This window comes from Mandrillus leucophaeus, unplaced genomic scaffold, assembly GCF_000951045.1.
Source record: "Mandrillus leucophaeus isolate KB7577 unplaced genomic scaffold, Mleu.le_1.0 Scaffold225, whole genome shotgun sequence".
In the NCBI taxonomy this organism is placed as follows: domain Eukaryota; kingdom Metazoa; phylum Chordata; class Mammalia; order Primates; family Cercopithecidae; genus Mandrillus; species Mandrillus leucophaeus.
This window is the reverse complement of record NW_012102310.1, coordinates 60,712-74,188: the sequence shown is the minus strand read 5'-3', so window position 1 is coordinate 74,188 and position 13,477 is coordinate 60,712. Positions and strand designations below refer to the sequence as shown.

General features: G+C 38.0%; 1 protein-coding gene across 2 annotated transcripts in view; it reads right to left on the bottom strand.

Annotated features, from left to right (window-relative positions):
• Nucleotides 1–9,842: 9,842 nt before the first annotated feature.
• GLIPR1L1 (GLI pathogenesis-related 1 like 1) overlaps nt 9,843–13,477 on the bottom strand; it is a 38,090-nt gene continuing 34,455 nt past the window's right edge. The window contains exons 5-6 of one of the 2 annotated variants that reach the window (XM_011981363.1): nt 10,240–10,266; nt 9,843–10,141 (exon numbers count right to left, since the gene is read on the bottom strand). In XM_011981363.1, the coding sequence (XP_011836753.1) occupies nt 10,050–10,141; nt 10,240–10,266 (119 nt within the window). In that variant the 3' untranslated portion in view covers nt 9,843–10,049. The remainder of the gene's footprint in view (nt 10,142–10,239; nt 10,267–13,477) is intronic. The other variant, XM_011981364.1, reaches the window with a different exon arrangement.

Below are 13,477 nucleotides of genomic sequence, written 5' to 3'. Positions count from 1 at the left end.
TTTATGTCCTTACTGATTTTCTGCCTGCTGAATCTATACATTTCAGATAGAGGTGTTTTGAATTCTCCAACTATAGATAGTAGATTCATCTATTTCTTCTTGTCATTCTATCAGTTTTGTCTCGTATATTTCTATACTCTCTTGCTAGGTGTATATACATTAAGGATTGTAATGAGCCACCATGCCTGGTCAGCACTTGAAATTTTAAGGAAATAATACTCTAATTCCATATGCTTTTTGATTTAGATAAAAGCTAGCAAATTTAAAAATGTATTTTTAATCTACATTGATCATGGAGTAAGACTGAAGATACTGAAATGTATTATTTTGTTCTCTGTATAGATGTTATTAGAAACACTGTTTTTATTTTATTTTATTGACTCTTTCTCGTTGTTTCTTTTCTATACACACTCAATTGATCTTTTCTATAATTCAAATTTCAGATTCAGATAATTGTGCATGAGAAGCATTAAGAGAAAACCAAAATGATCCACACGTAAAAGCTAACATTGAAAGGTAGAAAGATAGACTTTACTTCATTAAAATGTAAAATAGGGCAACTGAGAAATTTGCTAGATAAATGTCCAAGAATTAAAATCCTAGATGCACAGGGAGCCATTCAGATTTCCTAAGAGGCCGGGTGTGGTGGCTCATGCCTGTAATCCCAGCACTTTGGGAGGCTGAGGCAGGCAGATCATGAGGTCAGGAGATGGAGACCATCCTGGCCAACATGGTGAAACCCTGTCTCTACTAAAAATACAAAAATTAGCTGGATGTGGTGACACATGCCTGTAGTCTCAGCTACTCGGGAGGCTGAGGCAGGAGAATCGCTTGAACCCGGGAGGCAGAAGTTGCAGTGGACTGAGATTGTGCCACTGCACTGCCACCTGGCAACAGAGTGAGACGGTCTGAAAAAAAATAAAAATTTGTTAAGAAAGTGAATAACAGCAGCACCATTAGAAAAATAGAGGTGGAAAATGAACTGGTAATTTACCAAAAAAAAAAAAAAAAAAAGGCTAAATAACAGTGTAGTTGAAATATTCATCCTGCGTCTACTCTTCACATATAGGTATGACGGACAATATATAACTAGATTCCAGGAGGAATTTGGACCTCTGGAACTAAAGTATCATTTGTGTTCATTTGTTTTCATGCTGCTGATAAAGACATACCTGGAATTTGGCAATTTACAAAAGAAAGAGGTTTAATTGGACTTAGTCCATGTGGCTAGGGAAGGTCTCACAATCATGGCGGAGGGCTAAAGGCACTTCTTACATGGTGGCAGCAAGAGAGAATGAGGAAGAAGCAAAAGCAGAAACCCTTGATAAACCCACCAGATCTCATGAGACTTATTCACTATGATGAGAATAGCACAGGAAAGATGGGCCCCTATGATTCAATTACCTCCCCCTGGGTCCCTCCTACAACATGTGGGAATTCTGGGGGATACAATTTGAGTTTTGTGTGGTGACACAGCCAAACCATATCAGTCTCTAAAAGACCAAGACATAAAATGGAGTATAAATCTGAGACGATTTATATTAAAATTTGACTCCTGAATGCACATTAGTTCTGTATTCATTAAGTCAATATGAAGTATGGTCATATGTTTGAAACCACTTCCTGTAATCTTTTCATCAAAGGTGAAAATAACATTCCCTAGCCTTTCTTAATAACTCTCAAACAATATATTGGTAAATTGGAATGTAGTTTATGAAAATATGTTTAGCTTTATTAGTAGTTCAAGGAATAAAAATTAATAGCATCTACCTTACTGAGAATTATTGAGGGAATTACATAAGTTATTATTTGTAAGGCACTTAGGGCTTGGCATAGTGCAAGCATTACTGTTAGGTATTACTATTATGAAGTTTAAATTCTCTTATTTTCACTCATTGAATTCACAAGAACTAAAAGTAATTATTAACACTTAGCATGGTGCCAGATATTATGCATGCTTAATAAATGTTTTTTAATATTAGGTTTCATGAGAGCATGCTTAATAAATATTTATTGAGTTATTCTTATAATAATCAATGTAGTTTCCCTAGCTGCAAGAAGCAAACCCAATGAATATAACTATAGGTGAGTTGCTGGTAGTTTTAGTCTGGAGGACATTGGCAAGTGATATGTTGTTTTCCTGAGAGAAAATGGGAGTTCCACTAAAAGTAATGATAACAGAATTTATTTATTTCCCCTGCTACAGTTAGTGATCACAGGTAAATTTAATTACAGTTTAAATTACCTAGTTTTAACTAAGCCAACCATCTCAAAATGATCACATATCCTGGAAAAATTGCTGAGAGGAAATTGCCGATTCAATATAGTTGCCAAGATACAAATGCAAGCAAATAATATAAAACTGTCAGAAGTGTTTCTTCTTATATTCCTGGCATAAACGTCTCTTTAACACTTATTTTTAAATTTATTTCTACCTCATCCTTTTTAGGTTCAGTCGTTATGTATTTTGTAATATATTACTTTATTATAAAAATATACATGGTGCATTTAGTTCAATGTACATATAGTACCTTTTGATTTAATCTAAGGGTTACTACTTCCACATTTGTTAGATAATGTCCTATTCTGGGTATGTTTTCTTATGTACTAGGAAACCTCTCAGTCTCAGGCAAACTAGGATTTTTGGTCACTCTACAATTTTTTTTTTTTTTTTACTGAGCGGGATGTATCATCATCATCATCATCATCATAAACTACAGAGAATACTGTTTAAACTATCTCTTCACCATTTCTCCCAAGAGGTAGAAAACTGGCCCAACTATTATTGACAAGTCTGATTTCTTTGTCTCATATTTTGAAGTGATTCAGCAAATTCTGGGAACACACACTTATTTGAGTTTGACAACCCAAACTTGTCCTAGCAGGACAAGAGAATCTCCAGAAAAATGCACTACTTAAATCTTGAGTTAACTATTCTCAGTAGTTTGAAAAAGCTAAGCCTAGAGCAGTTTGTCTAGCAATTCCAAACTAACTGAAATACGAGGGTTACTTAGAGTCGCTATTAGCAGTCTACTCAGAGTAAAGGAACCTCAAGCAATGACAGGCTTCCCAAGATGTCCTGTCAAGAGGCTGTTGTTAAGATCACAAGAAATAAAAAAGACATATCCTTGGCCCAGAATTTTCTCTTCTTGACAGTAAGAGGAAGACCCACTAATAAGATGGAGACGCTCTGCCTTTCTAGCCTCTGCTCATAGCTTTAGCATGGACCAAAGTCCTGTGAATAGACTCCATTTTCTGAGAACTGTCATGACTTGAAAGTTCCTATAGCGGTGCTAATTTAACACTCTTTGACAAGTACTTCTTCATCAGGGAATATGCTTCTGTAAAAAATATTTTTAATTTTAAATTTTAATCTGACTTAAAGAAAATCATATGCTCTTGAATGAATAAGAAGTATAAGGGGATAAATGAGTAATTATATTAAAAATCAGAGGATGTTTTAATTATTAATGAAAATGTTTAATTAAAAATCCGTGAAGATAACAAAATGATAAACAATGCAATAGGTAGAAAACTTTACATACATGTGAATTTACCTTTAGGTTATTTCATACCACAAGTTAAAAAACAAGTAATTATGAATGAGAATTTTAACAATGCAGTAGTTAAACAAATAGCAAAAGCTTACATTACTAAAAAGATAAGACTCTATATGCATGATGTCAAATAGCAATGTGATGGTTAATTTTGTGTGTCAGTGTGGCTAATCTACAGTGACCAGTTGTTTGGTCATACTAGTCTAGATGTTGCTTTAAAGATTTTTTTTTTTGTAGATGTGATTAAAATTTATAATCAGTTGACTTTAAGTAAATCAGATTATCCTTTTTGATGTGAGTGGATCTCATTCAACCAGTTGAAGGCCTTAAGAACAAAGATGAGTTTTTCTAAAAAGAAATCCTGCCTCCAGACTGCAACATAAAACATTTTGCCTGAGTTTCCAACATTTGGACTAGACACTGCAACAGCAACTCTCACTTAAATCTCCATCCTGACAGCTTACCCTAAAAATTTCCATTTGTTAGCCTACAGGATCCTGTGAGCCAATTACTAAAAATCTCTCTCTGCCTCTCCCCATCCCACTCTACCTCTTCCCCTTTCTCTCCTTCTCCCTCTCCATGTCTCTCTCCCCTATTGGTTGTGTTTCTCTGGAGAGCCCTGACAGATATAAGAAGACGTAAATATAAAACTACTTGGCTTCTTTATAAAAAATAGCATCAATTGGCCAGGCGCAGTGGCTCATGCCTATAATCCCAGCACTTGGGAGGCTGAGGCAGGTGGATTGCTTTGAGCTTAGGAGTTCAAGACCAGCCTGGGCAACATGGCAAAACCCCATCTCTACAAAAAAAAATGCAAAAATTAGCCAGGCATGGTGGCACGCGCCAGTGGTCCCAGCTACTCAGGAGGCTGAAGTGGGAGAATTGCTTGAACCTGGTAGGTGGAGGTTGCAGTGAGCCAAAATTGCACCATTGCACTCCAGCCTGGGTGACAGAGTGAGACCCTGTCTCAAAAAGAAAAAAAAAGTATCAATCACCCAGCTATGTGGAAATTCCTAGATATCTGACAGTATATAGCAAACAACGTTCAGTTCTATTAAAAATACATTTATAATGATTAAAAATAATACATATATATATACACACACACAAAAAAAATTATGTCTGTGATGATTAATATTAAGTGTCAACTTGATTAGATTGGAGGATGCAAAGTATTGTTCCTGGGTGTGTCTGTGAGAGTGTTGCCAAAGAAGATTAACATCTGAGTCAGTGGACTGGGAAAGGCAGACCCACCCTCAATGTGGGTAGGCACCATCCAATTGGCTGCCACTGTGGCTAGAATAAAACAGGCAGGAGAAGATGGAATGAGCTGACTTACTGAGTCTTTCAGCCTTCATCTTTCTCCTGTGCTGGATGCTTCCTGCCCTCAAACATCAGACTCCCGGCTCTTTGACTTTTGGACTCTTGGATTTACACCAGTGGTTTACCAGGGGCTCTTGGGCCTCTGACCACAGACTGATGGCTTCATTGTAGGCTTCCTGATTTTGAGGTTTGGGGACTTGGACTGAGCCACTGCTGGCTTCTTTGCTTCTCAACTTACAGATGGCCTATCATGGGACTTCACCTTGTGATTGAGTGAGTCAATTCTCCTTAATAGACCCGTTTCATATATGCACATATCCTAGTAGTTCTGTCCCTTTAGGGAACCCTGCCAAATACAGATTTTGGTACAAGGAGTGGTTCTAGAGGAATAGAATTTTAAGGATTGATTTCTTTAGTTGGTTTTAGGGTTTCCGGAGTTGGATGCTTAATCTGATTAGACCCAAAGCAAGCAATATACCTTCACTGTCCTACCTGGGGGTATATCAGCTCTCCAGCTTTGTGTCCTAATCTTGTTTGCAGAAATATTGATCACTTTTCCCTTTCACAAGATATCACACTGGCCCATTACATTGATAACATAATGCTGATTGGATCCAGTGAGTAAGAAAAAGCAAACACACTGGACTCACTGGTGAGACATTTGCATGCAAGAGGATGGGAAATAAACTCCATTAAAATTCAGGGACCTTCTACCTCAGTGAAATTCCTAGAGGTCCAGTGCTGTGGGGCCTATGGGGATATTCCTTCTAAGGTGAAAGATAAGTTATTGCATTTGGCCCCTCCTATAACCAAGAAAAAGGCACAATGCTTAGAGGGCCTATTTGGATTTTGCAGACAACACATTCCTCATTTGGGTGTGTTACTCTGGCCCATTTATTGGGTAACTTGAAAGGCTGCCAGTTTTGAGTGTGGGTCTAGAATAGGAGAAGGCTCTGCAACAGGTCCAGGCTGCTGTGCAAACTTCTCTGCCACTTGGGCCATATGACCCAGCAGATCCAATTGTGCTTAAGGTGTCAGTGTCAGATAAGATGCTGTTAGGAGCCTTTGGCAGGCCCCCATAAGTGAATCACAGTGGAGACCTCTAGGATTTTGGAGCAAAACCCTGCCATCTTCCTCAGATAATTACTTTCATTTTGAGAGAAAGCTCTTGCTTGGCCTGTAAGTGGGCTTTAGTAGAAACTGAACGTTTGACTATGGGTCATCAAGTTACCATGCAACCTGAAATGCCTATGATGAACTGGGTGGCCCGTCTAGCCATAAAGTTGGGCATGCACAGAAGCATGCCTTTCTGACCCATCTAGCCATAAAGTTGGGCTTGCACAGAAGCATTTCATCACCAAATGGAAGCAGTATATACATGATGGGGTACAAGCAGATCCTGAAGGCACAAGTAAGTTACATGAGGAAGTGACTCAAATGCCCATGGTCCCCACTCCTGCCATCCTGCCTGCTCTCCCCCAGCCTGCATCGATGGCCTCATGAGAAGTTCCCTGTGATCAGTTGACAGAGGAAAAGAAGACTAGGGCCTGGTTTACAGATGGTTCTGCATGATATGCAGACACCACCTCAAAATGGACAGCTGCAGCACCATAACCCCTTTCTTGGTATCGTTGAAGGATGCTTGTGAAGGGAAATCTCCCAGTGTGCAGAACTTCAAGCAGTGCACCTGGCTGTACACTTTGCTTGGAAGGAGAAATGGCCAGATGTATGATAATATAGTGATTCATGGGCTGTAGCCAATGGTTTGGGTGGGTGGTCAGGGACTTGGAAGAAGCATGATTGGAAAATTGATGACAAAGAAATTTGGAGAAGAGGTATGTGGATGGACCTCTCTGATTGGTCAAAAACTGTGAAGATATATGTATCTCATGTGAATGCTCACCAAAGGGTGACCTCAGCAGAGGAGGATTTTAATAGTAAGTGAATAGGATGACTTTCTGTGAACACCACTCAACCTTCTTCCCCGGCCAGCCCTGTCATCGCCCAATGGGCTCATGAACAAAGTTGCCATGGTGGCAGGGATGAAGGTTATACATGGGCTCAGCAACATGGACTTCCACTCACCAAGGCTGACCTGGCTACAGCCACTGCTGAGTGCCCAGTGTGGCAGTAGCAGAGACCAACACTGAGCCTTTGATATGGCACCATTCTTTGGGGTGATTAGACAACTATCTGTGGCAGGTTGATTGCATTGGACCACCTCCATTACAGAAAGGGCAGTGATTTACCCTCATTGGAATAGACACATACTCTGGATCTGGGTTTGCCTATCCTGCACACAAAATGCTTCTGCCAAGACTACCATCCATGGAATCACAGAATGTCTTATCCACCATAATGGTATTTTACACAACATTGCCTCTAACCAAGGCACTCACTTTATGGCTAAAGAAGTGCAACAGTGGGCTCATGCTCGTGGAATTCACTGATCTTACCATGTTCCCCATCTTCCTGAAGCAGCTGGATTGATAGAATGGTGGGATTGCCTTTTGAAGTCATAACTACAATGTCAACTAGTTGACAATACTTTATAGGGCTGGGGCAAAGTTCTTCAGAAGTTATATATTCTCTGAATCAGCATCCAATATATGGCTCAGTTTCTCTCATAGCCAGGATTCACGAGTTCAGACATCAAAGTGGCACCACTCACCATCACCCCTAGTGATCCACCAGCAAAATTTTTGCTTCCTGCTCCCATGACATTACATTCTGCTGGTCTACAGATCTTAGTTCCAGAGGGAGAAATGCTGCCACCAGGAGACACAAGAAGTATTCTGTTAAACTGGAGGTTAGGATTGCCACCTGGTCACTTTGGGCTCCTCCTACCTCTAAGTCAACAAGCTAACAAGAGTTACAGTGTTGGCTGGGGTGATTGACTTAAACTATCAGGATGAAATCAGGCTGGGTATGGTGGCTCACATCTGTAATTCCAGCACTTTGGGAAGCTGAGGCAAGTAGATCACCTGAGGTCAGGAGTTTAAGACCAGCCTGGCCAACATGGTGAAATCCCATCTACTAAACATACAAAAATTAGCTGGGTGCAGTGATGGGCACCTGTAATCCTAGCTACTTGGAAGGCTGAGGCAAGAGAATTACTTGAACCCAGCAGGCGGAGGTTGCAGTGAGCCAAGATTGTGCCACTGCAGTCCAGCCTGGGCGACAGAGACTCTGTCTCAAAAAACAAAAAACAAAAACAAAAAAGATGAAATCAGCCTACTACTCCATAATGGAGGTAAGGAAGGGTATGTATGGAATATAGGAGACTCCATGGAGCATTTCTTAGATTTGCCATGCCCTGTGATTAAGGTCAATGGGAAACTAACAACCCAATCCAGGCAGGACTACAAATGGCTCAGACTCTTCAGGAATGGAGGTTTAGGTCACTTGACCAGGAAAAAAAGTTCATGACCCACTGAGGTGGTTGCAGAAGGCAAAGAGAATACAGAATGAGTAGTAGAAGAAGGTAGTCATGAATACAATCACGTGACCAGTTGCAGAAACGAGGAATGTCATTGTCATAAGTATTTTTTCCTTATTTTGTTAAGAATATGTTTGTGCATGTGTACGCTTGTACTAAGAAAGTATCTTCATTTTATTCCATTTTTCCTTTATCGTGTGACATAAGGTTTATTGACTTCATTTAGACATTTAAGTGTTGTTAACTTTATGTAATAACATTTAGGTTAATGATGAGAGCACTTCCAGTTGTACAAAGGATAGCTGTAAATTAGACATAATTATAGCCTTATTATTGTCTTTATTTGGAGATTATATATGATTTCAGGTGATGTGTATTTTTCAAGTAGATAAGGGGTAGACTTGTGATGGTTAAGTCAACTTTATTGAAGGATGCAAACTGTTGTTCCTGGGTGTGTTGTGAGAGTGTTGCCAAAGGAGATTAACATTTGAGTCAGTGAACTGGGAAAAGCAGACCCACCTCAATGTGGGTGGGCAACATCCAATCAGCTGCCAGCGTGGCTAGAATAAATCAGGCAGGAGAAGATGGAAGAACAGACTTGCTGAATCTTCCAGCCTTCATCTTTCTCTCATGCTGGACACTTCCTGCCCTCAAACATCAGACTCCAGGCTCTTCGTCTTTTGTACTCTTGTATTTACATCAGTGGTTTACCAGGGACTCTCAGGCCTTCAGCCACACACTGAAGGCTGAATTCTCGGCTTCCCGACTTTGGAGATTTTGAAACTTGGACTGAGCTACTGCTGGCTTCCTTGCTCCTCAACTTACAGATGGGACTTCACCTTTCGATCGTGTGAGTCAATTCTCCTTCATAAATTCTCTTTTATACATGCATATAAGCTAGTAGTTCTGTCTCTTTAGAGAGCCCTAATACAATAGCTGAAGGAAGCTGGAGCTTGCCTTAGTTGAGAAGAAAAATAGATAATTTACTTCACAGGAGTCAACAATTCAGCAGTGATGATTTTGAAAACTGAATTTATTAAATATTTTTTTCTTCAGAAAAAAGAAATGCCAGAATTGAATAATTCTCTGGTTTGTAGAGATGTTGTTGCCTATACTAATTTTGTATGGCTTTTAAAAGATATGCTGTTAACATCCTGTTATTTTCTATGGGGCATATTTAAAAATAAATCTCCAGAAGAGTGCGACTTTAATTTGCAGAACATATATTTACTTTTTAAAGGTTGAAAATTTAGTTAATTTTCCTTTTGAATTTAATTCATTGATTTATTCCCCCAACCATTGATTATGTCCATAATGTATAACATTATATGCTATCTGAAAAAACTTTCCTCAGTAACATTTTGTTTCTGAATGATGTTGATGGTATTCATAAAGGAAACTGCTAGTATATAAGGAAACTAATATCTGAAATGACTTTAGTTCTCTAAATGTACTATAACTAAAATGGAAATCCATTCTCATTAGAAAATTAAAGAGTGGAACACTTTGGTTATACATATGGATTTGTAATTTAAAATAATCTTAAGACTTTATTCTACTGCCATCCATTTTCCATACTACAATACATTTTCTGAGTTAAAACAAACATTAAATTTAGGTATCAGGAAAGAGTGTAGAAGATTCAATAAAGAATCAAACTGATGATAAGTTAAACAATAAACTATTCTTTTATTTTAACATTTGATAATTTCTTTTGTATATAAATGACATTAAAAGATTTTCAGAAGAAGAAAACTTAGGCTGAATGGATTAAAGGCTATCTGCTGAGGTGCTCTCCCCATTGGCTTCAGAAATGGATTTTCTGTCAAAAATGAAAACAAAACCAGAATAGTTAAGAGTTCAATTCATTTTCAATGGGAGGAAATAATCTGATTAATACTAAAACATTTTGATACATACGATTAGGTATAATAAGTTGTGGAGTCCCTAAAGTAAAAATAGAAGTTAATATTATAAAATGTTATAAAACAAGAAAAGATATTTCTTTGCTTTTGTGGCTTTTAGAATAAGACAATCAACTAACAAAAATTAGTTTGACTTTTTAACAAGAAAATGAAACCTTCCTACTCAATCCTACAGTATTTAAAACTCTTGCCGGGCGCGGTGGCTCAAGCCTGTAATCCCAGCACTTTGGGAGGCCGAGACGGGCGGATCACGAGGTCAGGAGATCGAGACCTTCCTGGCTAACACGGTGAAACCCCGTCTCTACTAAAAAATACAAAAAACTAGCCGGGCGAGGTGGCGGGCGCCTGTAGTCCCAGCTACTCGGGAGGCTGAGGCAGGAGAATGGCGTAAACCCAGGAGGCGGAGCTGGCAGTGAGCTGAGATCTGGCCACTGCACTCCAGCCTGGGCGACAGAGCGAGACTCCGTCTCAAAAAAAAAAAAAAAAAAAAAAACGCTTTATGATGCTTCCTACCAACAGTGTTATGTCAACAAATATTTCTTTTTTTTTTTTTTTTTTTGAGACGGAGTCTTGCTCTGTCGCCCAGGCTGGAGTGCAGTGGCCAGATCTCAGCTCACTGCAAGCTCCGCCTCCCGGGTTTACGCCATTCTCCTGCCTCAGCTTCCCGAGTTGCTGGGACTACAGGCGCCCGCCACCACGCCCGGCTAGTTTTTTTTTTGTATTTTTTAGTAGAGACGGGGTTTCACCAGGTTAGCCAGGATGGTCTCGATCTCCTGACCTCGTGATCCGCCCGTCTCGGCCTCCCAAAGTGCTGGGATTACAGGCTTGAGCCACGGCGCCCGGCCCCCTCTTTTTTTTTTTTTTTTTTGAGGCGAAGTCTCGCTCTGTTGCCCAGGCTGGAGTACAGTGGCCGGATCTCGGCTCTCTGCAAGCTCCGCCTCCCGGATTCACGCCATTCTCCTACCTCAGCCTCCCGAGTAGCTGGGACTACAGGCGCCCGCCACCACGCCCGGCCAATTTTTTGCATTTTTGGTAGAGATGGGTTTCACCGTCTTAGCCAGGATGGTCTGGATCTCCTGACCTCGTGATCCACCCGCCTTGGCCTCCCAAAGTGCTGCTATTACAGGTGTGAGCCACCGTGCCCGGCCATCAACAAATATTTCTAAAATACCTCTTGTGTTGAAGGCACAAAAGTTAAAAACAGACAAAGCTATAAAGTAGTTAACTTTATTTTTCCCACTCTTTCATTCCCAATTGAAGTCCCTGAAGAAAGGTAATTTGTTCATGTTGAATTTTTTGTGTGCCAGAACTATTCATTAACAATCTCATTCATTTCTGTAATGTTCCTTACTCCAAATATTTCTCAATGTCTTTTCCACATCAAACTTTCCTCCCCAGTTTACCATTCTAATAGCATCTAGCACTTCATTAGGAAATAATCTACTTAAAAAAATAATTAATTTTTTGACTTTCTACTACATATTCAGCATGATTCTAGCTTTGGATATAATGGTTACCAGGAAAAAATAAAATCCCTTTTATTGTGGAAAAATGAGGAGAGAAAAATCTATACTCAATTTTAAAATTAAATAAATAAATGAGTAAAAATGATAATGTCAGAGAGCAATGAATGCTACAAAATATAAACTGGGTTAAATGATAGAAAATTTGGAAGTTAGTTATAGTAATAGCTAAAATGTATTGAAAAATTACTTTTTGGGAGGCTTAAATAATTTTGTGTATTTAATCAAATGTAATTCTCTTAATCACCTCTTGAGTTAAACCATCTGATTCCAAGGTCTATATATATCACTGTTATGCTATATTTCCTATCTCAAATAAGCAGCAAACCAAGATAAAATATGTTTTCTAATAAAGACTGATCAACAAAAAAGAGAAAAAGTACAAGTCAAAAGTAATAGGACATAAATGAAACATAACTACACACGAAGTACATATAAAAATATAAGAGTATTTCATTGAAATGTGGATAGAACAGAAAATTTGCCAAAGTCTTCCACAAACCCAAATATCCCATAATGATTAAAAAAAATTAATCAGTAATTAAAATTACACAGAACACACTTGCATTAGAACAAAATAGCTTTACAGAGAATGTCTCCTAAACATTCAAAAATTAAATAATCAGAATCTTATACAAACTGTAACCAAAATACTAAAGGAAAAATTATTTCCAAATGCCAACTTTTTAAAATGAGGCTAATACAACCTTGAAGTCAAAATCAAGGAAAAATGCAGGAGGAAAATTATATGGCCAAGCACAATTCTAAAAATAAATGCAAAAAATTGTAAATAAAAAGTTAACAAGGATCTAGTCATCTCTTAAGGAAACCTCATGACCAAATTGGATTTATCACAAGAATGAAAGAATAACATAATATTGTATTACTGGGACATCACTTAACTCCTGGTACCTTTTGAAATTTTACAGTGTAGCTGTGTTATATTAGAAACCCTTTGATACAGTTTACAACTTTAAGACATTAAAAGGAAAGAAATAGCATTTCAAGAGATGGAGGAAAAAATTGTTAAAGTTAACATTTATTCAAATTAAAAACTCAGCAAAATAAGGAAAAGAGAAAACTTTTATAACCTGGCAATGAAGACCAATGAAAATAATCTAAAACAAACATACACAATGGTGAAACATTGTCTCTGAATTCAAAAATAATAGAAGGGTGTGTCTACTGTTACAGCTTATGCTCAACATTGCATTGGAGAAATGAACCGTCTGTTAATATTTGTGAAATAAATAATGAATATAAAGAGTAGAAGAAAGAACAAAACTTGCATTATTTTTAACAAAAATGATTTGTCATCATATAAAATCCAAGAAAATCAATAAACTGTCAGAAATAATAAGAGAGTTTGGTAAAACTGTTAATAGACTAATATACAAAAGCATTTACATTTTTAAGCCAATAAAATCAATTATAAAATAAAATTCTAAAATATTTATAATAACAAATATATTACAAAAAGGAATATAATTTAATGTGCAAGACCGTCCTGTGGTACACGATGTGGAGATGGAAGATGGTTATATTGATGACTCCGATCCTGTGTAGGCCTAGGCTAATGTGTGTATTTGTATTTCAGTTTTTAACAAAAAGTTTAAACAGTAAAATAAAAATTGTAAGTGGAAAAAAGCTTATAGAATAAGGACATAAAGAAATAAAATACTTTGATATGCTATAGAATATGTTTGTGTT